Source organism: Typha angustifolia, chromosome 10 (genome assembly GCF_048772165.1).
Source record: "Typha angustifolia cultivar Huaian chromosome 10, ASM4877216v1, whole genome shotgun sequence".
NCBI classification, from domain to species: domain Eukaryota; kingdom Viridiplantae; phylum Streptophyta; class Magnoliopsida; order Poales; family Typhaceae; genus Typha; species Typha angustifolia.
Window position 1 is genome coordinate 9,254,069 of NC_133248.1, and position 25,045 is coordinate 9,279,113.

Below are 25,045 nucleotides of genomic sequence, written 5' to 3' on the forward strand. Positions count from 1 at the left end.
GAGATAGGAATTAATTAACTCTAGAGTTTATAAGTCTAGACGGCGTTTAGTTTAAAGTAATTATTTGATATATAATTTATAATTAACGGTTTTACGTTAGTTTAAAGGTAATTTGTAATTTAAGCTAATACGTAATTAGGCGGATGGATTTGCTTAATTAATCAGGCGCTCGTATTTGACCAGCGGGGGTAGTTCTCCTGGTGAGCATAGTAGGGATGAGGGACTTGGGTTTGACCAACTCCTCACACTTCATGACTTGAAGTGGGCTTAATAATGTTTGGGTGGTCTGCTGCTAGCCTGCTACAGAGAGGAGCGAGCAAGAAAATCTAGTCTCAAATCTCTCTTTCTCTCTCCTGCGGCTCGGTTTTCGATCGCTAAAATCTCCAGCCGATGCCGTGGGAGGAGTAAAGATTCGTCTTGATCGGTCGATTAGTCACGCAATCGTTCGGTTCCTCACTGACAAAGGTTCGGCCTTTTTTTTTTTTTTCTTTTCTTTCTCCCCTAGTTTTCGTCGTGTTGGTTTCTTGTGAAAATTGGATCTTTTGATGTTCTTGCTTGGATTTTGGATGAGGGTTTCTGATATGGGCAATTGGGTCGTTTCTCTTACAGGGTTCGGTTGATGGATTGGAGTTCTGGGGACAATCTACGCTGGATTTGCTGTTGGAATTGTCGGGTTGAATACTCCATTGGGTTCCGTTCTTGCAAAGGTCCTGGTTCTGTGAGCAATCTGTGAGGGAGAAGTGAGATCAGTTCAAGGGAAGTTTCGGAACGAATGGGTGGGCTTTGTTCCAAGAGATCGGCGGTAGATAAATCTCCCAGTGAAACCACAGTTGAACCCAATGGGCTTAGGGAGCCCGAGCCAAAATCGCATCTCGCTCGTGAGAAGATGCAAGCCAGTTCGGCGGCGCGGCCAGCCGTGGAGGCTATGGATGAGCGGCCGCAGGAGCAAAACTTCTCCTTTTCCGAGACGGCGCTGCCGGCTGCCGGTGACAGCCTGGCCACTGACGCTGAGTCAAGGGAGCCGCAGCTGTCCAGAGCCCTCTCCCAAAAATCCGGGTCAACTAAGTCAAAGTCTTCGTCATCTGCAAAAACTGGAACTAACAAGGCGAGTCCATTCTTGGGTATACCTGCCTTGTTCTTCTTATCGTATGTAGATCCATGAATGCCACTTGTTAGCTTTTGGCCACTTCTTTCTTGCACCACAAATTAATGCTGATCAATGGGATTTATAAGAATCTAAAATCCTTCTCACTAGAGCTTTTTTTAATAATTTATTCATGTTGAGCATAACAATAGGAATTTCATGGAATTCGGGATAATGTTTGTCAGTTTTCAAGATGCCTTCCAAACGTTTTGCATCAAGTTAATAAAGCCTCACTTTCTGTGTTTAATATGGATGCCATATGCTGTTGTTGATCTCACTTTTTCTAGGTTTGAAATAGATGTATTAGAATGTGAATGATCACAACATGATTAATTATTAGCGGCAATTTAGTAGAAAGCTGATGAGTTTTAAGATTTTTGTTAGCAATATTTTTGCATCTTTAGAAGCCAAAGTGCTGCAATAACTGCCAAAATATTGCACCATCTATCCAGAATCAGCCTTAATACGCAGGAAATCTCATATGTCAAGCATTGGACAAATGCAGAGTAAAATCACATAATGTGTGCCAGAATGGCAGATGAGACAAATAACTAGCCTGGAAAAACATGTTTGACTTTCTCTATGGAAGTGTGATGATAGGGCATTTAATAACTGATATTTGGCTTTCTCAGTTTATAGACTTTTGTTTCTATGAAATCCAACTGTTAAAGCACTACAAACTGCAAAATTGCAAGCTCTGGCCTGTAACATCATGTGATGATAAAAATATTTGCTAAAAAGATTCCATTAGAAGGACAGAGATCACATTGAAGTGGACATCACCAAGATTAACTTGGCAACGAGCCAATAGACCATCACAACTAGTCATGTATCATGCTGCTTCTCTGAAACTCAATTCTTGCAGAGAGATGGTCACTGAATTGTAAATAGAGTCTTTCTTTGTTCTCCAAAAAGTTTTGTGCTTTTGCTTGTGAGGACTTGGCACTAAGCAAATTCTGACAATCTTGACTCTTGGAGTAAGGCTCTTCAATTGACAAGCTAAATATCATTATGTTTGCCTTAATCTTTACTTCAATGAACTCTTAAATTCTTTATATTTTTGAAATTGAACATGAAGTAATAGTTGGCACTAGCTTCACTTCCTGGAGATGGATCTGGAGATAAATCAGGGAATGCCCAATTTGGTTGGGACATAATCACATAACCTTGTAATAACAGGGCAAATTAATCCTACAAGTTGGTCTATTCAGACTAAATTATCATGTCAAGCGCAAGTTGTTTACAAGTTACTTACTAATTTTTAAATGACTTGGTTGTTTGATGGTCACTTATCTTCACGTTTATTCTCAAGTTCGTATTATTACAATTTAACCACAAAAGTACTAGGTTGTAGGGAGAAACAGTGGAAATATTTCCTGACATGGAATAGTAATGTGTTGAATATTTTATGGTCTATGGGTGTTCAGGTAATGGTATGTTGACTACGTTCAGTTAATTTGAAGGTTACGTTCCTTTACTTTTGTCATGAAGCTTTGATTTAGTTTTAAAATTGGTTTATACTTAGTTCCCAAATGCTTATATGGGTGTCAAGGGCTTTCAAGATTAGTATGGGATTAGAAAACCTTAAAGTAAGAGCAAACATTGAACCTAGTCTTAAGAGGGTTTGAAGGTAATTCCCTAATTTATGGTTATCTAGGTTGTTATCAATGAAAGGTAGGGAATAGGTACAGCTGGATAGTCTAACTAAGGTGGCTGAACATTGTTTGGGAAGGAATTATATGATCCAAGTAATTATGTGTAGTAGATACAACAATTTATTGTTGGGCAGTCCTATTCTCAATTGTGAATGGTCTTATGTGTCCATTAGTCTGTCTCGTAGTGCTTTGCTTCCACAGTTTTCAAAATGATTCAATTGTTTCTTGCAAATAAATCAGTTGAATAGTTAATCTATTTGAAGTATGTTGATCTCCAACTCTTTATTTAGCTTGATTACCCTGAAATTTAATTTATACTTCATCATCTGTTGAGCCTCCTTTATCAGTTACTAAAGTTCTTTTAGCTATTGTGAAACAGGTCTCAGAAGTGAGCTCAATTTTGGGCCGGGCCGGTACTGTTGGGCTTGGGAAAGCAGTGGAGGTATTGGATACACTTGGTAGTAGCATGACAAGTTTGAACATTACTGGTAGTTTTGTACCAGGAGTGACAACAAAGAGCAATAAAATAGCTATTTTGGCTTTTGAGGTTGCCAACACAATAGTTAAAGGTTTCAATCTTATGCAATCACTTTCAAAGGAGAGCATAAAATATCTGAAAGAAGTGGTACTTCCTTCCGAAGGTGTGCAGCATCTAATATCCAGAGATATGGATGAGTTGCTTAAAATTGCTGCTGAAGACAAAAGGTTAAATTTAAAGCTGCCCTACTCAAATTTTCAATCACTCATATGGTTGCTACTATGTGAATAGCTACCCTATATTCCCATGATGGAACCGTAGTTTTGACTGTATGCTCCTCTTCTAGTGAAAAGCACTATATTTTCATGTTGACAGGGAAGAATTGAAAGTGTTCTCGAAGGAGGTTGTTCGTTTTGGAAATCGTTGCAAGGATCCTCAGTGGCACAACTTGGACCGCTATTTTGACAAGTAAAACTTACCTAGTATTCTCTTATGTTCTAAAACCAAGAATATTCTAGCGTTTCATAATAATATTTGTCTTCTATGTTGGACAATGTTAGACTGGTATCGGAACATACACTACAAAATCAGATGAAAGAAGAAGCAGAATCGGTTATGCAGCAACTGATGACTTCTGTTCAATATACAGCAGTGAGTTTCTTAATAATAAAAAGAATGCTTCATTTCCTACTATTGTATGAATTTAGTCTTTTGTGATTGAAAAATGCAGAATAGAGTATGCACATGTAGGTTGCTAATCTAATATGGCTTCAGCAATGAAGATTTAGCTCTTGGTAAGCATGATTAGAAAAGGATGACTTTGCGAATAACAGGATGAAAAGATTCTATGGAAGCTTTTTCGCAGAAACTAATGGATACTAGCATAGTGAATTTCATTTGCAAGTTGTCATGCATTATTAATCTGCGTTTCTTGTTGGCTTGGCACATCACAAATGACATCTCACATGCATGGCATTATTCTTCTTTTGTTCATCTAATATTTTCGTTTTGAGAAAACTGGATTTTGTCCTACATATACCCAAAATTATCTTTTATCAAGTCTGATCATCCTTTTCATAATTAGATACTTATGAGCTTATACTTATCTCATGATATAAATGTCAAGGTATCATGAGAGCATCTTGCAAATCTGATTTTCTTGGTACTGTTTAAGTTGAATCATTGTGCATCTACTAGAAAAGGAATAGTAATTTATATATTTAGAGTAGATCGATTGTTGTTCCTTATCTTTCCTACCTTACCTATTAAGAGCAAACAATTTTCATGTCCTTTAAGGTGTAAAACTCCTGTCTAGGAAGAGGTGAAAAAAAAAAGTCTTTCTAGAAAACCAGCAGTACCTAAAAGAAAAAAAAAAACAATTATGTGTTGATGCTTTGTAAGGAAGTTACATGAATCTGTTTACCTTTTCTTTCTCACGCATTTTTTTTTTGTTGATCAATTTAATATACTGTATCAGATCTCAACTTTTGTGATGTAAATGAATTATCTCTGTGCTCATGTGCTTATGGATTTGTGCTTAGTGCGTAAATATGTCTGACTATTTTGTTTTACTTTTTTTTGCTTTTCTTAGGAATTATACCATGAGTTGCATGCCTTGGATAGATTTGAACAAGACTACAGGAGGAAAAATCAGGAAGAGGACAATTTGAGTGCAGTTCAAAGAGGTCAGTTTCTCTTGTAACTTTCTGTATATTTTATAGATACGGTGTCTTATCAATTAAGCTCTATTCACATTAGATCTGTTTTTGGAGAAAATAGTTGTTGCTTCTTAATGCATTCCTAGCCTAGGTACCTTTGATGCTTCATTTTTAATGTCTAAAATCTTAATTAGCCTTCTTTCTTATATAACTCAAGCACTGTTCAAATTCCCTATTCTTCTTCTCTATCTCTCTGCCTTGCCCTCCCCTCCCCTCCCGATGCCTCTCCTCTCCCTCCTCATGTCACTTTTGGCTCAATGCTCTACAAAGGTGGCATGCGTCATGCCACCATACACATCTTGAACTACCAACATCATGTCATAGGGTTTGCCACACCTCAAAACTTTGTCTATTATCTAACATCTTTCCATAAGCATTATATGTGCGAAAAGTTACTACTAGTACCAAGTCCTACTTGAATGTTGCATATGAAATTGGTTATTAGCAATTCGCATTATAGAGACCGGAGCCCACCAACAACTTAGTCATTTAAACAGAAAGATGAAACCGTAGATTCTTTATTGAAGGCTTGTCTACATTTGTTTGGCGAGGAAAAAAGTCCTCTAATTAAATTAAGAGATTTTTACATAAATGCCACTAAAAAATCTTAAAATATCATTATTACCACTGTGTATTTCAAAATATCATAATTGCTTTGAATTCCTTGCACTCTTTCAAAAATGCCATTTATTGGTTAAATTTAACTAATAATGATTCAGACCGAGCTTAGATATAAAAAGACCATTTTGCCCTTATATAAATTATTCAAAATGGTTCCAAGGGTATTCAATATTTTATTCAATAATCAATATCTTGTTACTAGAAAAATACCTTCTTTTATACAAGGCAAAAATTGTTAATAAATATTTTATGCTCTAAACTTCAAGAAAGAAAATATTTTAGTCATTCATATGAGTTTGCTACCTTTAACCACAATTTTTTAGGGATATTCTATTAAAAATTAACAATAATGGTAATCCAAAAAGAGTCAAAAAAAAGGTGGCAATTATGGTATTTAAAAATTTTTGGTGGCAATTATGTAAAGCCCCTAAAATGAAATGTGATAACATTTGGCTTCCTCCAAAAGTATTTTGCTTTCCAACTAATTCATTAAGTTCCCTTTTGTCATATGCTCATAGCGTTGTTTTGAATTTGGAGGTCAATTAAAAATTTTGCAGCCGCTATTACATTCTGAGTTAAACTGTCACGACCCGGTTTTAGAATTATGATCAGCTATATATATCTCAATACACTTGAGATGCACAAAGCCATTTACTAATACATTTTAAGTTCAAAATGACAAGAATTAATATGAATATCTAATTCTAATAAATATAATCCTACAATAATGAAAATGACCAAATGTTACCACTAATGTGTCTTCAAATAAATTAAATTAACAGATGATTTAAAATATAATGAATAATGCAATTGAAAGATAAATAAGTAAATCCTAAATGAAGGTAAGGTCTTGATGCATCTCGCTCAGTTGTCACACTAACCAGTATATGAAATGTTAGAAAAGGGATCTCATGAGCTAACAACTATAGCTCAGTGAGTAAAATTCACCTAAAAATTAAATAAATCCAAAATCCATAGATATAACTTTAAATAAATTCAAGCCCAGCGATATAAAATGACAATTTCACTAAGTATATCTATAACAACAGGAATAATAACAGCACATATAATAACAGAGTAAGTCATATCTTATAACATGCTTAGTATCAATACTGATTTTTCTCAATAATAATAATGTTTTATGTCTCAATTGAGTCAATACCCTGTGGAACCACATAAATTAGAAGTTACCTTAAAATGACGCTTGGAATTTTTTTTTTTTTTATAGCTGTGGTTAGAGTCACCAGGAGGTTTCATTATGTGATAAGTACATCCTTTCTTTTCTTAAAGTTCATGGTTCATGGTTTTTGATTTTATAGAAAGAAACCGAATTGGATTCGAAGAGGCTGGACATTCTGTGGCCACTCCTCTTGTTGCATAATATCGAAGGAGGATGAAGAGTGCACATGTGTAGTGCACGTGAGCTCCTAGTTTTTTTTTTCCTCAATTCTTACATAAATCATGATAACACAAATTCCTTGCTGATCCCAAAGTTAGCATGCACCTAAGCTTTGGTTAAGATTAAATTAGTCATAAATGATCCTTTCTTAATCCTTAACTTCTGGCTATTATTTCCTTTGAAGCCAACTCAATCAATATTCCTTGTCTTCTTTTTCATCTTCATATTTTTCTCTTCAGGATTTGTACATGACTAGTCCAAAAACATCAGCTCAAACTCTAGGTTTATAATCTTATTATTGCTGATTCAAAGGAGATCACGTGTTTTGATTTTTATGTAGGCAACAATATTCGAATTTTAGGCCAAGAGCTGAAGAGCCAAAAGAAGCATGTGAAGGGTTTAAAGAAAAGGTCACTTTGGTCTAAGAATTTGGAGGAGGTAGGTGGGAAATATTGCTTTATCTTTTGATCTATTTGTGAGATTTAATGTGTCAGTCAATTATTTTTTATTAGGTGATACAATCCAGTAGATATTTATTATGTTTGTACTTACATGCCTCTTATGTGCCTTTGTTTTCTCTTCTTACTAGTAAATGTTCCTCCCTTGTAATCCGTTATTGTCGCAAAGCATGGCAATTTCTATGTCTGTGCTGCAAAAGGTCCTATTTCTAGTCTAAATGAGACTACATACCTTCTTGTAGGTCATGGAGAAGCTTGTAGACATTGTTCACTTCTTACATTTGGAGATCAATGATGCCTTTGGAAGTGCTGGTATTAGTTCTTAAAACAACTCTTGGTGCTCTTTACCTGCGTAACATCATCATTTTCTTATCAATACAAAGTTATGAACTCGAACTTCTATGGGATTTTCTGTTCAATCTAACCCCAGATTAATTTCTCCATTGTCTTATGCATATTTTTAGATTTTTCTTCTGTTTATTTTTGATGTCTATATTATTATTCTTTACTTAGATCAAGTACCAAAACTCTTTCCAGAGAACAAAGAACTGCATCTGCACAAGTTCGTTTATATCTTTTAACATATTATTTCTCCTCAGCCTTTCTTGGCATTAGATATTTTGATCAGTAACTCATATGTCATTTAGTTATTTCCTTCTATAACAACAAAAAATAGAATATGGACTAGGAGGAAATGCTTCATTCTAGGCACACTGGCAGCTAGAATGATAGAATACATAGAAAGGAAAGCAAGGTGCTCTGGAGGAGCAAGTATTTAGTTGTGCTAAAAGATACAGATTTACTTGAATGCTCTTGATTTCTGACATACTAGCATTAGTATACAAATTAATTTGTGTTGGGTTGTTACATTGATTAACTGCTGGTTTGGTATGCAATTGCTATGAGCCAGTATAGGTTAGGGAAGTTTGTTCTTGCCTATGAAATTGCATAAGCCAGGAAGTATACAGGTTTTTGTTGTTGTTAGAAAACATAGTAGAACTGTCCGTATAACATCAGCAACTGACTTCGTTTATTAGCTGCAGTTGTGCTTAGTTAGAAGAATACTTGAAAACTCTTTAACTACTACATCCTTTACTTGAATGCTCCTTAAACATCTATAGATTTGAGACCGCGGTACTTCCTTCGCACGATTTTGCCTCTTATCTTTACTATTCTGATTCATAGTACTAACAAAAGATTTCTGTTCTTTGTAAGAGAAACAACTATTATTGTTATGAACAAAATATTGCATTTTTGTTTGTTATGGTTTAAATTTGAATTTGGTGCTTATCAAATTGTAGATCATGACGAACAAGTGGATGTATCTGGCAACCATCGGAAACGATTGGGGCCTGCTGGTCTTTCACTGCACTATGCAAATATCATCAGTCAGATAGACACTCTTGTAAGTTGATGAAATCATCTGATCATTAATATGGTTTGGTAGATTCATGGTGTTGCTTTTCTTTTGGTATTTGTGCAGCAGATAACTTGTGAAAACCCTTCTATGATCAATTTCTTTTCTCGCTTGGTCCAAGTTTTTTTGGTGCTATCTAGTTTATTTTGGACAGACATATTGTAGATGAATGTGGAGTGGCAAACCCTTCTCTTGAATTGTTTTGATCTGGTGTGCTCAAGTTACAGCTCCTCTAATATATCTATTTGCAGCATAGTTTCTCTCTTTCTTTTTTTCTTCATGTTTTGGCTTATATATTGCCTATCTGCATCTGTTCCTCACTCAAATAACAATGACATGGATACAGTTTTTATATTTTGATCTTGTTGTGTGATTAGCGATTGTTAGGCTTAGGATTCACCCAAAACTGTGTAGTTGTACATGCTAGTCTGTACTTGTGCAGGAAGCACTGAAGTGCATAATGAAAAAATCAAACTGAATTCTTTTTAATTTAATATGGTCTCCTATTGTCTGTTAGGCGATGATAAGTGGTTTTCACCAGCGTTTATGGCTTTCATCTTGCTAACCAAAACTGGCTTATGGTCAGGTATCTCGATCAAGTTCTGTCCCTCCAAATACAAGGGACACTTTATATCAAGGATTGCCACCTAGCATAAAATCTGCTTTGCGCCCTAAGTTGCTATCATTTGAATTCAAGGAAGAGGTATGCCTATACTTCACCAGAACCTGTCCTATGTTAGCTATCATATTTATCTTGCTACATGTATATATATCATGTGTGAATTCCTCTTCTGCTTGCACACATGCAGCTTACTGTTTCTCAAATCAAAGCAGAAATGGAGAAAACTCTGCGGTGGCTTGTCCCAATTGCCAATAACACAACCAAGTAATCTTACACACCCATGTCTGCTGTATTACTTTATCATAGTACACCAGGTGTTTCCTGAATTTATCTGACTCATAAATGACATCTTACTCTTTCCTGCTTGTTGCTGCAACTGCTATCATAGGGCACACCATGGTTTTGGTTGGGTTGGAGAGTGGGCAAACACGGGGTGAGTGTCTCTCTCTCTTTTGATCAGTTCCAGTTTCATTCGTAACATTACTTCCTTTTCCTCCGTGTAGCAAATGGCAAACAATTTCAGATTTATATCTCTCTCATACAGGTCTGAAATGAACCGCAAGCCAACCGGGCAGACCGACTTGATCCGAATGGAGACATTGCACCACGCAGACAAGGAGAAGACTGAGGCCTACATCCTTGACTTGGTAGTGTGGCTTCACCATCTCATCAGCCAATCTAGGCCGGCAAATGGAGGCGTGCGATCTCCTATTAAATCCCCAGTTCGCTCTCCCACCCAAAAGGGTCTAACAGTTACCCTACCGGCGAGCAAAACAAATAATCCATCTTCTGTCCTCACCCAAGAAGACCAGGAAATGCTAAGGGATGTGAAATATAGAAAATTTATCCCAGGAATAAGCAAGAGTCAGGAGTTCAACACCACAAGATCAAGACTGAGCAAGCATGATAGGCTAAGCAAGAGTAATAATCATTCTCCAACCAGTTGTGGCAGTAAAAGAGACTTCTCAACTAGAAGGGCGTCCATGGTCCCCGTCATCGACTTCGACATTGACAGGCTAAAAGCTCTGGATGTGATTGATAGAGTAGACGATCTAAAAAATCTATGAACTCTTTGATCTGTCATATAAATCCTCACTTCTGTGGCCGGGTCTCGGTCATGATCTCTACAGGTATGTGCACCAAAAGCACTTACTAGATGGATGACAATTGCAAATCATCAGTAAGCAGCAGCTATGTGAGATAGCCTTTGGCAGCACAAATGTTTCCTTTTGTATGTAGAAATAGGCATGGTGGTGGTCATGACTTGTATTATATGATGCATTCGCACGATCTTACACGGGAGGGGAACAGAGCGTTTGCTGCACTAGTTTGTACTTGTATAAGCATGCAAGTTTTGAATATAATAAAGCTCTAGATACGGTTCGTTGTCTGTCGAAAATCATTAGTGCCATGCCCTGATGAAATCTTCTTCCTCAAGGTAATCCAACGAACAGACCAGTTTTAAATATAATAAAAATTTGAAACTGTTTAGTAGTGTGAAAATAAGATACTTTGATGTACAAGTGCCAAGTGGTGTATGTCAGTGAGCTACTAACGGGCCGGATCCAACAACTCAAACTGGATCGGGTTTGGGGTTTGGAAAAAGAAATCCGTTAACAAGAAATGGATCTGAACAAGGTCGACCAAGGGTATTGATACATGGTCAACCATGGCACGTTGAAACGCACGACAAATGACAATGAGAGGAAGAAACCTCACGTTGTACGTGTGTATTTTAATGCTATGTTGACAATGTTGTGCATGTTGCCGACCTGCAGTGCCACATATTAACAGGACAAATAGAAGAAGCCTCCTGTACGTCGGCCATTGATGGATACCCGACCTTGGTCGACCAAGGACGCCATCAATCAATGGATGGTCTTAATTAGATATCCCCAATAAAAATTGAGCAGTAAATCTGTACAGTAAATGCTAGCTAGCTGTCGTGTTTATTTTCTCTTTATTGAGAGCCTCTAGGTAGGTAGGTAGGTTGATAACTTTATTAGTTTCAGTCAATGATTTACTAGCTCCGTAAGACAAAAACAAGCAGCAATCTCCACTGAATTGAAGAAATATCCTAACCCATATCCTTCCTTTATTAGCTAGCTGACGTTAGCTTCTTCTTCTTCTTCTTCTTCTTCTTTATCTCGATCGGATCGTGGTCGTGAAGCAGTGTAGCTATAACTTACATGACACTAAACATGAAACGCAACCAAATAAACTAAGTGACGGGACGCCGGAACGGAAGGATGAAGGCGAGTGGAGATGGAAAAGGAGGGCGGCAAGCCGGACGGCGGAACGAAGCGGATATGGAGGAGGAGAGGGGCGGCGAAGAAAACTTTGGCTAAAAGGGAGATCAAAATGGAGGGGATGACAAAATGTAGAAGCGGCGGCAAGAGGAAGACTAGGACGGGCAAGGAAGGGGCAGCGAGGGATGAGGACGGAAAGAGAGAAGGAGAGGGGGAAGAGGAAGAAGAAGAAGAAGAAGAAGAAGAAGAAGAAGAAGAAGAAGAAAAGAGAGGCAAAGAGAAAACATAAATCCCGGCCCCATGGGAGGGACGGGAGAGGGAGGAGCGTAAATGCTAGCTATCGTCTTAGTCTCATCAAGTTCAAAGTTTTAAAATATTTAGCATCGTGAAATGAATTCCATACATTTTTTCCGAAATTTTTCTAATGTCACAGTTCAACCGAACAAGAGTGTTAAGAAACCAACCAAAAAGAAAGAGTAGTACTAGTACTAGTACTAGTATTTACACAAGCTGTTTCGAATTGTATTAACAAACAGCTATTGAATTATTATTACTACCAGAGCCGGCTCGCATCAGATCAAGCGATCCGGCTGCTCAAGAGCCCGTAACCGCCGGTCCGGATCTCGGACCGTGGAAGATAAACCGTTGACTCCACAACAGAGCACGTCGCCTTGCAGGACCCGATGCCTCCGAGCCGGTCGGATATCGCCCTTCGCCGTCCCGGCGGCGGAGCCGCCTCGCTGCTCCGCCGCCATATCTCCTCCATCTCGCTTGGTGACGGCGGCGGTGGATCCTTCGCGCACTCCGCGAGCGCAGCCGCGAAGGGATCGGCGGCGATCCCTAGCTCGGAGCCGGATCGGGATCGCCGCTTGGGGAAAGTTGAGGAGGTGGATCGGAGAGGAGGAGGGAGCGGGAGGAGGAGGAGGGAATGGGTGGGGCGGGAGGCGAGGTTACAGGTCGGCTTGGGGATCCCTGGGCAAAGCTCCCAGGAGAAGGGGACGGCGGCGGACATGGATCCTGTCGATCTTCTCCGCCGGGGCGGCGGACGCGGGCCCGGCGATTTATTCATTGTTTGAGAGAGAGAGAGAGAGAGAGAGAGAGAGAGAGAGATATCTCGATCTCAGATATCAAGAGAAGTGAGTGCCTTTTATACGGTGGGACAGGACAGGAGAAGGTAAGATAAGAGGAGCGGAGTTGTTAGACTGGTGGTAGCCTTACCAGTCTTAACGGAATGCTTCATTTATTTATTCATCGAAAGAAGGATTAGCACGAACATTACAGCAGATGATATGATTGCTAGTTAGCGGGTCGGATAAAGTGCTACCGGGTTCGAATTCGAGTAATTAAGTCCTTCCGGGCCTAATTACACTTTAACCCACTTACTTACTATGAAGCCCTTCTCAGTTTTACCCTTCCATCTTTTCTTCTCTTCAACTTGACACGCTCTCAGCTATTTAAAATCATCAACTCTCGGTTTGGTGGAGTGGAAATGTGGAATTAGTATGTTATTTTCGAATCAACCGCATTTATTCCACAATATATATATATATATATATATATCACAATATCTCATCCATTTATTTTTAAATATAGATTAATTTGCCGTCATTTATTTATGCACTATTTATGGTAATATATTATGATTTAGATTCAAGTTGAACAATGTAATTTGACTATAGTTGTAAAATAAAATTATAAATTCTAAACTTATTTCTGTATTTCTCCATACAAAAAAAGAAATAAATAGATGTGTAATTAATTAATTTGGTTATCCTTAACTCTTATTCCAACTATCATAATAAAACACTATCTTATTCCAGCATTTATCCTTATTTTTGCAACTAAACACCCAATGAGAAATTGAATAAATTTTTTTAAATACATTGCCGAGCTTTTGCAATTTAATTGCATATGTTTCTTTTTATTTGCAATAATAGTATAACAGTATGCACTATATATATAAATTATATGTATTTTATTATAACAAAATATATATCGATATAAAAAAAAAATATGCACTCAACTTTACATACTAAATTAACAACCAAATTTAATTAACTTGGAAAAGCCTCAAATATTGACTTGCTAATAAGATTAGTGACTTAACCTACAAGGAAGAAGTTGAACCCGTTAGCAATTTATATTCTAAGTATTAATCAATTCATTATTTAGTGGCAACCCTATGATATGGATGTTGAGGTGATGGACCTCTTTTGAGGAGGGCTAGTTTTTGTCAAAACCTCAAAACTTTAATGTCTTTTAAGGATTTATTTATGATAGTAGTACAAGTTAGCTAAGAGTTGTTCAACGATAATATATTCCTCTGCATAATAAAATCCTCTTAAACGAGCTGCATATGTACGGATGTCTCCTTTGTTTTTTTTCTTCCCTTCTAAGATGAGACTTCTACGGAAGTCTTGTGGTTCTTGTTATCAGTTTCACTTATCTGAGGGTTTATCCATGGATACGAATAGCAAACGATGGTTATCAGTATTTTCCATGGATAAAACCCTCGTTATCCCTCTCTTTCCAATACGTAGAGATACCTAATGAGAGAGGTTTATGGTAAGTGACGCAAAAATATAACTATCTTAATCTTATATCTACTCAAAAAATAAAAAACTTTGTTTTCCAGATTATGGGAATTCTAAAACACACACCTTTTAGCTGAGTATGAACAGTATCTTTTGGAATCAAAATTAAATAAAAAGTACTTGTTTTACTCCAAATAACATCTAGTCCACTTGAATAAGCATCTGTTCAGTAATCTACAGCTCAACATATTTGTAAGGTAGTTGGTAATGCAGACACTCAGGATTTCACAAATTATGCAGCCTATTTATAATAAGATAATTTATGCAGTCCTAAGTATTACATGATCAGAAGCATTTCCTAATATGCTGTTCTTATCTGCCTGACCACCTCGCACAAAGCCAACCAATATGTTTACACTCCTTAAGGTAAGGAAGAGTACTTAATTGTCAAGTGAAAAGATTGAACAAGTAGCAATACACACCTTGCACACTCCAATAATATACCATTCTCAATTTCAGTTGACCAATTAGTTTACACCCAAGGTAGCCATAGAAACAAAGGAGGACTGAAGAATATTTTTACCTCTCATGTTATGGATAGATGAAATCCAAGTTGAACGGCCTTCTCATAATCCTTCCAAGGGCTGAAAAAAACTTATAGACAATGCCTAGATCAAGTACAAAGTAATATTTTGTAGCACTAGAATTCAGCCACATTGTTTGTGTCTCCTTCTCTATGTCTTCCTTGAGGGAAAAGGTTACATCTTAAGAGGATGTCAGAGGGACAGATCATAGATGCCTTCTGTAATATTATAACAGAGTAGATCTCGCTTACCTCAATTAAGATATAAACAACAATGACTTGGGACTTAATAATTGTTGTGTTACTGTTCAAAACCTTGTCCTATGTTAGTTTACCATATCTGTTATTCCAAAAGCACCAGCATATGAAAATTAAGACACTCACAATATTACAGCCAAAATAAAAAGACAAACACAGATAGGAAGTCTGAAGTACTGCACAAAACAACAATCTGTTACATTGATAATGCCTATTGATAGCCATCATAGCTGGGAACTAGTGAGTGCCATTACTAAAAACACTGTCCTCATGGAGCCCTGATCAGTTCAAAAATAATTGCAAGGAACAATAAAAAGTGTCACGGTGAACAAGGCTTCTATCTACTGGTGGTCTAGGGAGGAAATATGTACACAGCTTTACACTCATTCCTGAAGAGGCTGTTTCTAAGACTTGAACTCATGATTTATTTGATACAAGAGGCAAGTCCAACATGTCAATTTATGCCCTCATTTATAAGGATCAGCACAACAAAAGAAATAAGAGCAGAGACCAAATCTCAATTTCTTTTGAATGAGAAAGTCATGTATAGTTCTCGCAATTACTACTGGCATTCCTGTTTTAGTAATGTTGGCAAACTTCCTCCTGACAGCATACACTACAGGCAAGTTATTTTTCCTCCAGCAGTAACTTTGATGGCTCCCGTTAACATCCTGGTTAACGATTGATTTTCTTACCCTAATCAACAAATTCTAAAACTTTTAACCAGATTGCCTCTTAGTCTGACATGAACTTGTGATATACATTTGCATGGATTCGGAAGCATATCCAGTAAAGCCACAACTAAAAGGACAATGAATGAATAAGTTCTTGGATTTTTTTTTTTTCTGTACGTTCCTCTTAGAGCTGGGTAAAAAGCCCATAGGACCTTGCCAAATTGCGAGCACGCTTAGGTGTAGGCCCAAGTGTAGCCCTATCCCCCTTCCGGCGTCTGGCCTGACCCAAGTTAGCTGCACGGTCTCTCTGAATATTTAGTGTTCCAATTCAACAAAAATACCCCTTAAACAACCAAAAACAACTAGATTATGGTGCACAGGTGTAAATCAATGCAATAAGCACATTTAATTTCAAAAAAAGTATATATTTAAACATTAGTTATGTCTTTTCCCACCTTATATTTTTTTTCTGAAGGTCATTTCTTCTAATCTTTTTGTCTTAAAAACCAACCTTTTATTAAATCTCATTTTCCTAATCTCTTCATGTACATCTAATTCTCTAGCTCTCTCCTGCAATGCCTAAGTAAGTCATGATCTTCAGATGTCTCTGTAGTCTCTACGAGTTACATAGATCTTCATTAGGTCAACAAAAAGATCACGACTTAATTAGATTTTTAAAAACATAAAATACAACTTTGCTTCAAACCTTGAAAACAAAAGCTTGGTCTAAAATAACAAATTTGATCCCAACTATTAAGAACAGAGTGATAAAAAAGAATCTATTTGGAAGCTGAGACATTCCAAAAGAGGAGTATCAAAATTATATTCAAGAAGATAAGTTCCATTAGCACTAGTAGGCTAGTTGGATTGGGCATATTACTCCTATTTGAGAAAATTCGCATAGGCCAAACATCAATGGATCTGCTATCTTGTTCAATTGTTTAGTATCAGACACATTATAATGACTGCTTGTCGACTTTAACCAACATCCCATTAACAGAGCCAGGATGCAAAAAAAAAATGCTACCACACACTTTTAACATTTATCATCTATTCATTGATAAGCCTACAGTGAAAACAAGTCGAATCAGAAAATAAACAATTTCCCAGATACCCATTTCAAGACTATTCAAAGAGATTATAGATAAGCACATATTGTCCAAGTATCAAACAGAGGGAGAATTCAATAAAGACTAATCGATTCCACTCAAGCAACATTAAATTCGAATCAAAATCCAAACTTTTAAGCTAAATCCGAGACAAATCAAACCAAACCACGGAACGGGTCGCATTACACCGGCTGCTGGGACTGGAGGGGGATTCCGAGGAGGTCGTCGGGGACATCGTCCAAAGACTTGGGCGCATTCTTCGCCGTCACGGCAATGGCGACAAACGTCTTGGTCTTGCTTATGGGGCGGGACTTCTCGAGCTGGACGAAGTCCCCAACCTTGAACTGGTTCTCGGGGTCGTGGGCTTGGTACTTCTTCTTTATGCGGACGCGGCGCTTGTACTTCGGGTGGGGGGCGAGGCGGACCACCTCGACGGCGACGGTCTTGTCGCTGGTGGCGCAGACGACGCGGCCCTGTAGCTTCTTCATGGCTTGGATGGAGAGGGAAGGAGGAGGGTAATTGGAAGGGGGGAAAGATGGGGTTTTGGTGAGGGACAAGAGGGAGGGGGATGAGCCATGGAGGAACTGGGAGGAGTTGGGTTTGAGGAGAGAGGGGGGATGGAGGAAGGAGGAGGATAGGAACATGGTGGGGAGAGTGAGGGGGAGAAGAGGGAGCGAGCTCTTTCTATCTCTATGGTGTGGATGAGGTGAGAGAAAGATGTGACGGGGAAATGGCATTCGTGTTTATAATAAATTTAAAATTTATTTTAATCTCCTCAATTTAATATTATCTTAATGTATTTATAAATATGATAATTATACTTAGCCTTCTAAACTTTCTAAATAAAAATTCTACATAAACCCCTCAATTCATGAGGGGTTTTGGTGGTTAAAAAAACTCTTAGTTCACGTAGTCTAAAAACTTTTAAGAAATGTATGTAGAAAATAACGACAGTTTGAGACAAGCTCACCTTAGTTGTTCATTCTATTATGTGGATAAAAAAAAAAAACTAAATTTATAAATACTTTAAATACATTATTAAAATATTTTTATCAAAATGAGATTAAATTAAAAATCATTTATTTTGGTGGCAATCTCTTTTCTGCATTTTTAAAACATAGAAGAAATAGTGAAATTTGAGGAGCTAGTTCATCCTATAGAAAAGCTTATAATAAGAACTGGAGATGGCAAAGGCCTTAGATCGGATGAATCATCAAACAGTGGCGGGTATTTCACTGTATGAGCTTTCCTTCTGTTTGGATATCCTGGATCAACTACCTTCTCCTTTCTTCTTAATGGTGCCCCTCCTCCTTAGTTCAGAAGTGTTTGTGATACTTCTTCTTCCAGTCCGATGAAGGATCCTTGGCTATTTAGTCTTCCTCTGGCTTTAAATCCAACACCAGCTCCTACGAATATGAACATTCCCACTAGTGATTCTAAGAAGGAGGCTTGACTCATTTGCTGTCAATCTTTGGCGTTTGGATAGACACTCTCTTTTATTTGGCTGAGTCTATGGCGCAGGTATGTGGTTACTTTGGAGAAAACTAAGATTCCCTTGTTTTTTAGAAACTCAGTTGAATCTCTGGACTCCACTTTTGGCAAATTGGTTGCAATGGCTTGGGGAATTCCCTTGTTTTTAGAAACTCTTCCACTGCGCCTCCAAGAGCAGGAATGATCAAAATTAGTGTTGACGGCTGCGGTTTTGTTTGCAGGGATTATTAGATTGGGAGTTGTCTCTCTACAGCTGCTTGTAACCTGAAATGAATTCTGGTCATACATGCAGAAGCTGAAGGTATTTTCAGAACTCTTCAGTTTGAAGTGCTCATCAAGTCCAGATAAAGATCTGGATTTACGGTAAGTTAGGCAAATCTAAATCCTCAAAAATGGTCTCGGAGCAAGAACATTAACGCTCGTTAACCCGTAGTAAAGGCTTTTCACCACCACTTAAATGGTTGTCCTTGCTCAGGAAATCAGTTGAAAATTTTCGTAGTCAACATTCTCCCTCTGCTAAATTGGTGAAGACCCCACTGTTCACCTGGCAAGAGTGAATAGTTGATGGACAACTCTTGTCCTCAATATCTCTAAACAAGTCTCTCCATCTGAAAAAGCAAGAGATCACAGAGGGAGAGCTTTACCAAATTACAGTCATTTTTTTCCTTAAACATATCAAGCTGCATCTCATATGCGATTCACTGCAGCTATATGAACACTAATATCAGGTCTTGATTGGCCAATATAGAAGATATTGCATCATACAACATCAGATAAGGAGTCCATCAAGACAACTGCTAAAATTTATTTCAACAAGAATCTAAGATTTTATTAATGAAGCTGAAAGTGTAATACACCTTCATCAGGATGGAAAGCACCTATATCATTCGCCAGAAGATGGCAACAAAGATGCATAGTATCACAAGCTTTAGGCCGGAAATGATCTAATAGCATAGTCCAGATCTGCTATCAGATCTTCTACGTCTTCGATGCCGACGGAGATGCGAACAAGGTCATCAGTCAAACCCCTGGCTTCACGAACTGAAGCTGGTATGCTTGCATGTGACATGAAGCATGGCAAGCTTATGAGTGACTTCACGCTCCCTGCATACACATGGCAAGGTAAAGTGATTACACATAATCTATAGTCAAAAAAAGATATGTACAGTAATTCAAAATAACATGCTGAATTATCAGCGAGAAGGTACAACAGTCAGAATAGACAAGAAAGTGTCTAATTTCTCGGTTGATTTCCAGAGATGAGCATCAGCAACAGTTCTTAACTCATTTAAAATTGGATGTCAATGAACTCAAAAGTGCAGTATTGTTCCATAAGCATCATAATAGTCTTAACACTAAGTCAGCAAATCATATGCAAGTGATTATTTATCAACAAGCAAAGCAATCTTCTCACATCTATTTCATGTCAATAGGATGATGGGAAGAGTGGAAAGTATGAGAATCATTACCAAAACTAACAGTCACATGGAAATACTTGGTGGTCTCAACAATGTGCTTCGAGAGAGGTAGTGAACCAGTCGAAAAACTGAATACTGATCCGGCCCCTTTTGCCTGCAAAGCAGCAGGAGCAGAACAATAAAGGATCATAGTTGAGATTCTTTTAATTCTTCTTCTAATAACTATTGCTTTCTACCTGAGAATAGTGCAAAGAACGTCCAGGGTGATCAGGAAGTCCTGCATAGTTAACTTGCTTCACCCTTGGATGAGAAGATAAGAATTCAGCAAGCTTCTGTGCATTAGCCTGTTGACAACAAATACTAATAAAAAAGAAAAACACTACAATTTTCATTAAAAGCAAGCTTAACGTATATAAAAAGCTGATGCTGACTAGCCTTTCCAGCATCAATGGAAGTGGATATGCTCCAGCTGAAATTTTAGACCTATATATAAATGTCTTACTGATGTAGATGGCCTTTCGAAAGAGTACTTAAAATACTTTCTCCAATAATCACATTGTGCACGATGATTGTCATCCATAAGTTGATAGGACCATAGGTGAATTTCTTCATACAAATGCATACTTTACCAGATAACATAAGTGAGCAGAATTCATGGGTACTATGTGATGAAGAAACCAATATCATATAGGGAAAACAAAGATGTTGAACCTGTTGCTTCTCCACACGTAAAGCCATTGTTTTGATACCTCGCAAGCAAAGCCAGCAATCAAAAGGTGCCAATCCAGAGCCTTCTGCATTCTGTAGAAATGCAATCTCTTTTGCCAAGCTGGTAATGCATTAAAAGAATGGCATTTAGATAATAATTCGATTCATACATCACGTCAGATGTTTTGCATTGAAACATCGTTGAGAAATCAAAAGAACAGGAAAACAATTACATGGCATCATGGAACATAATGAGATTGGTAGTATATGTACTGGAAAGGAAGGATAAACATCAAGATCTTAACATAATCCGTGTACAAGACCAAAAGGAATCAACAATTTCATAAACTGCTAAGTTGGTAATGGTCCCCTATTATCTCATTCGGATAAATTATCTAGCCATTCAAGAAACATGTGACTCCATAATCCACTTAAAAGAGTTGTGAAAAACTTCCAAGTACATTAGTAAATTATAATTAGCCAATGGACCTGACATGAAATAATTTGCAACACTACCAGAATAATTCTCAATAAATAAAGATTTCGAACTTCTCTACATGCAAGAAAGAAGCCTACTTCAAAATCCAAATGTAGTAGCTAAATGCATCAATGTTAATACTATCTGGTACTTTCTTAACCTCAATGATACAAAAACTTGAAACACTGCCATCAGGTGTTATAAAATGGCAAATATGTGAAAATTATAACCATAAATACATTGTTTAAATCTACAAGCAAATCACCTATGTCACAACAAGAAGTTTTACACCTTCAGGGTGGGTAGCTGAGTAACTGAGTTTAAAAAACATCTTGATGCATTCTAAGTAACCACGTTTAGCTTGCATAAATAGTAACAAAAAAAAATATTGTTTCTCGGAAGATAGCTAATAATACATACTGGTAGCAATAAATACTGGATAAAAGCAGATGAAATGAAACAAAAATATAACAAGAGAAGGCTAAGATGATATGAGCCAGACTGGATGTAAGAGAGACACTTAGCAATATATAGAACAAAAGGATCTTGTTCAACCTTTCACCCTTTACAGCAAGAATTCCAGCCATGACATCACTATGCCCAGCTATAAATTTCGTAGCCGAGTGCATCACGATATCTGGAAACAAAACAAAAGTGCATCAGAGTGTTAACATAGGCAAGACCAAAGCAGCTTCTTCAATATTTTACTGGTGATCCAAAGTAGCAATTTAGTACCTGCTCCAAGTTCTAAGGGATGAGAAAGCACCGGAGACATGATACTATTGTCCACCAAAACAATAGCACCACGTGAGTGAGCCATCTCTGAGATTTTCTGTAGATAATATTAATATAAACCTTTATGAGATTGGCAAAGAATACTATCCCAAATGGCGAAGAAGGAAATTGAGCTAGGAGACTTCATATATGCGCCATGGGTGCAAGTGCAATGCAAAACTACTAAGTTGAAAGACCTAACTTCTGCATCACAAAATATATCTGCATGCTAATTATGCAACCATAGCATTTACTTAAGCAGCAGTGTTGTTTAAAGAGTAGCAGTTCAATTGCACATCAGATTCACAATACCCATTCTAATACCTTTATGTCAGTAATTTGTTGGCGAGGATTTGTTGGACTCTCAAGCCACACTAGTTTTGTCCAGGGGCCAATTGCAGATGCCACCTCATTTAGATCAGTTGTATCTACTCGTCTGTCATGAAAATATGGAGATAGTTTATAACTATGACTGAATTGCAAAAATTGGGATAAAATAAACAAGTCTGCAGAAAAGGGGCACAAGACTAACTTCACCAGAACCCCTTGCTTTGGAACCACTTGCGAGAGTAGCCGGTCTGAGCCACCATATATGTCACTTCCAGCAACGATTTCTTGACCTTAATAATACCAAAGTTGAATAAAGTCAAAATTCATTTCAAGGAAATTAAGATATACAAGTGCAGAGATAAAGATGCATACCAGTTTCAAGAAGATGAGTTACGGCAGCCAAAGCAGCCATCCCACTAGTGAAGCAGAACGCTTGATCAGCCTTCTCAAGTTTAGCCATAAGACTGGTCATTTTTTAATGCATGCACTTTCATCAATACAAAGTCCAAAAAAAAAAAAAGGATTGAAGACTATCCCAATTGTACTTCCGGTGCCAAAATACTAAGGATTAGTTAAATGGACCTCTGAAGCACATCACGAGTAGGATTGCCACTTCTGGTGTAATCATATGGACCATAGTCTGTTGCTGAAGGCTGCAATAAATATTTCTTTTAGTAGTGAAAGTTGAAACTGATAAAAAGAAGTAAAGAACAAGGAACAAACAACCAATTGGAGGTATGGTAAAGGAATTATTCTAGTCATAACCCTGGGTACTCCCTAGCATGGATGACCCATATCATACTCTGAGATATGGTAAAAGACGATCTTTTTCACTCTTTTGATAATAAATACGAAACAAAATTACCTGAAATTTTCAAAACCCACTCTCATCTATCACTATTCCATTGCAACCAACCTGCTTAAAAGTGGCCGTTTGGTACAGTGGAGTGCTCATAGCTCCATAGGGGTCGAAAGAATTATCGCAACTAGTCAATATCGTCGATATGCCAGGCTCCCTTCTTTTAAAACCTGCAAAGTTTTTCACTTTTTAATCATAAACCAATCGAACTAAGTAAGAAACAACAAACCAGAGAGGCCAACCAACCCAATTCAGCAGTCGATTCATCCAAGCAATCAGCAACTCCTTCCGCCATGGCCGAAGCGCTCAGTTCCAACCTCTTCAACATCGCCAACTGCGGTAGAGATCTCCTCGACGGGAACCCTAAGCTCCTCTTCTGGACGCTCCGGTCGCTTAAACCCTACGACAAACGAGACGCTGGAATCAGACCATCTCAGAGATTTCCTGCTCGAGAAGGGAGAGGGGAGGAGCGTCCGCTTGGGATTCATCTTACGGGGTTGGTATTAGAGGAAATGAGTCGAACGATAGAAGAGGAGGAGGCAACGGCGGCGGCCATGGAACAGGAGGAGGAGGAGGGCAGTGTAGGTGGGGGTTAGGATTACGATTAGGGTTAGGGTTTAAGGCCGCCTCCACCACTCTCCTCCGGGGAATGGCCGGGTGTGGTGGATGGAGGGAAAGCGGCGGTATTAAATAATAATAATGGAGAATTAGAAAAGGAAGACGCTAATCGTCACAGTTGTCGTTGTCCGAGCTGGCAGTGACCGATGAGGCGATGACACATCCTTCCTTTCTTTGCTATTTTCTATCTAATCTCTTCCTAAAAAAATTAATAGCGTATTAGGAGAGCAATGATTCGATAACACACCGATTATTTAGTATTAAAAAGAAATTTCAATTTAATTGTTTACTTTAACAGACAATTCAATAGAGAGAAACAGGATGGTTAGAACCCTCCGTACATCTATGAATAAATTTTCACTCTATTACAAATAAATCTCTTTATTTTATTATTTTACAAACAGAGCCTTTTCATTTATTATAAATAGGGTTAAATATAATTTATAATCACCTAGCTTTGTCAAAAATCACTTTTACGTCTCTGCATTTAAAAAACTCTAAAAACAGTCGTTCTACTTATGAGTTACGATAAAAATAGGACGGCTAATTTTTCTATCAAATTTAATGCTTCACAAACACAATAAAATTTTGATCATTTTGATATCGTATAATTAAATTTAGTAAAAAAATTAATAATTCTGAGTGCAATGATTAATTTGATGGATAAAATAATTTTACACATAAGTATACGATAGTTTAACCCTTATGAATAAAAAATTCTAAACTATAATCATGCCTGAGAGCTTGTTGTTGCTGCCCAACGACTCTGACAAGGCAGGGAATAGGAAGCTACTTTTGTCGGTCGAGAAGCAATGGGAATTCGTTGGGTTCAAGAAGTGGAGGAGGAACAACTCAAAAGAGGAGCCTATTGCTCCTAACTTACCTCCTCACGGTGAGCGATCCGATTGCTACGGTGCTTCGTCGTCTGTGGAGCTCGTGGGGGCTCAAGAAGTGGAGGAGGAGCAACTCAGAAGAGGAGCCTATTGCTCCTAACTTACCTCCTCACGGTGAGCAATCCGATTGCTATGGTGCTTCATCGTCTGTGGAGCTCATGGGGGCTCCTATCGGTGTAAGGCTGGACGCATAGAAGATAAAAAGGAGATGCTCTTAGATGGCTCTACTTCAGATAAAAAAGAATATAAAAAGTGAGGTCAAAGGAGCTGAGGAGATGAATAGTAAACTTTTGTGAAAATATCCATGTAGTCACCTCTGATAGCTTTCATCTCTCTCTCTCTCTCTCTTGCTAGATATATATATATATATATATATATATATATATATTGCTATAATATCAAGCCTAATTGAGCGAGCTAGCTTCAACTCAGCTAGGCTAGATCATATGTTCGAGCTCACAATATCAGCTCGGCTCAGCTCATTTGGAGCTCGAGCAGAGCCCATAGCTTTTTTGACGGCCATAAGCTCAAATTATAAATATTAATGCTTCGTTTTG

General features: G+C 37.8%; 4 protein-coding genes across 4 annotated transcripts; 1 reads left to right on the top strand and 3 right to left on the bottom strand.

Annotated features, from left to right (window-relative positions):
* Nucleotides 1-253: 253 nt before the first annotated feature.
* LOC140768490 (protein PSK SIMULATOR 1) lies at nucleotides 254-10,902 on the top strand. Its single transcript, XM_073108773.1, has 13 exons — nucleotides 254-465; nucleotides 610-1,105; nucleotides 3,179-3,504; nucleotides 3,653-3,745; nucleotides 3,838-3,928; nucleotides 4,869-4,962; nucleotides 7,356-7,453; nucleotides 7,716-7,785; nucleotides 8,775-8,878; nucleotides 9,477-9,593; nucleotides 9,700-9,776; nucleotides 9,901-9,945; nucleotides 10,057-10,902. The coding sequence occupies exons 2-13, from the start codon at nucleotides 773-775 to the stop codon at nucleotides 10,577-10,579; spliced, it is 1,971 nt and encodes a 656-aa protein (XP_072964874.1). The 5' UTR covers nucleotides 254-465; nucleotides 610-772; the 3' UTR covers nucleotides 10,580-10,902.
* Nucleotides 10,903-12,338: 1,436 nt separating this feature from the next.
* Nucleotides 12,339-12,773, bottom strand: LOC140768440 (uncharacterized). The gene has a single exon (XM_073108707.1). It carries the CDS (start codon nucleotides 12,771-12,773, stop codon nucleotides 12,339-12,341), a length of 435 nt encoding a protein of 144 aa, XP_072964808.1.
* Nucleotides 12,774-16,900: 4,127 nt separating this feature from the next.
* On the bottom strand, nucleotides 16,901-17,627 carry LOC140768565 (small ribosomal subunit protein uS17c). The gene has a single exon (XM_073108888.1). The coding sequence runs from the start codon at nucleotides 17,561-17,563 to the stop codon at nucleotides 17,102-17,104; it is 462 nt and encodes a 153-aa protein (XP_072964989.1). The 5' UTR covers nucleotides 17,564-17,627; the 3' UTR covers nucleotides 16,901-17,101.
* A 1,568-nt stretch (nucleotides 17,628-19,195) lies between these two features.
* On the bottom strand, nucleotides 19,196-23,672 carry LOC140769215 (cystathionine beta-lyase, chloroplastic). The gene is made up of 13 exons (XM_073109848.1): nucleotides 23,471-23,672; nucleotides 23,224-23,377; nucleotides 23,035-23,147; nucleotides 22,701-22,771; nucleotides 22,491-22,582; nucleotides 22,321-22,408; nucleotides 22,113-22,224; nucleotides 21,750-21,846; nucleotides 21,570-21,651; nucleotides 20,540-20,657; nucleotides 20,065-20,172; nucleotides 19,880-19,982; nucleotides 19,196-19,514 (listed from the first exon to the last, which is right to left on the bottom strand). The coding sequence occupies exons 1-13, from the start codon at nucleotides 23,531-23,533 to the stop codon at nucleotides 19,339-19,341; spliced, it is 1,377 nt and encodes a 458-aa protein (XP_072965949.1). The 5' UTR covers nucleotides 23,534-23,672; the 3' UTR covers nucleotides 19,196-19,338.
* Nucleotides 23,673-25,045: the final 1,373 nt, after the last annotated feature.

Bases quoted from the DNA above. Each gene is read 5' to 3' on its own strand.
- LOC140768490 (XM_073108773.1), top strand. From the start codon at position 773: ATGGGTGGGCTTTGTTCCAAGAGATCGGCGGTAGATAAATCTCCCAGT. The intron at 4,963-7,355 runs GTCAGTTTCTCT...ATTTTTATGTAG, and splicing joins TTTGAGTGCAGTTCAAAGAG to GCAACAATATTCGAATTTTA. The intron at 9,946-10,056 runs GTGAGTGTCTCT...TCTCTCATACAG, and splicing joins GGAGAGTGGGCAAACACGGG to GTCTGAAATGAACCGCAAGC.
- LOC140768440 (XM_073108707.1), bottom strand. From the start codon at position 12,773: ATGTCCGCCGCCGTCCCCTTCTCCTGGGAGCTTTGCCCAGGGATCCCC.
- LOC140768565 (XM_073108888.1), bottom strand. From the start codon at position 17,563: ATGTTCCTATCCTCCTCCTTCCTCCATCCCCCCTCTCTCCTCAAACCC.
- LOC140769215 (XM_073109848.1), bottom strand. From the start codon at position 23,533: ATGGCCGCCGCCGTTGCCTCCTCCTCTTCTATCGTTCGACTCATTTCC. The intron at 23,378-23,470 runs GTAAGATGAATC...CGTTTGTCGTAG, and splicing joins TTTCCTCTAATACCAACCCC to GGTTTAAGCGACCGGAGCGT. The intron at 19,983-20,064 runs GTAGAAAGCAAT...GCTGCTTTGCAG, and splicing joins GTTCTTTGCACTATTCTCAG to GCAAAAGGGGCCGGATCAGT.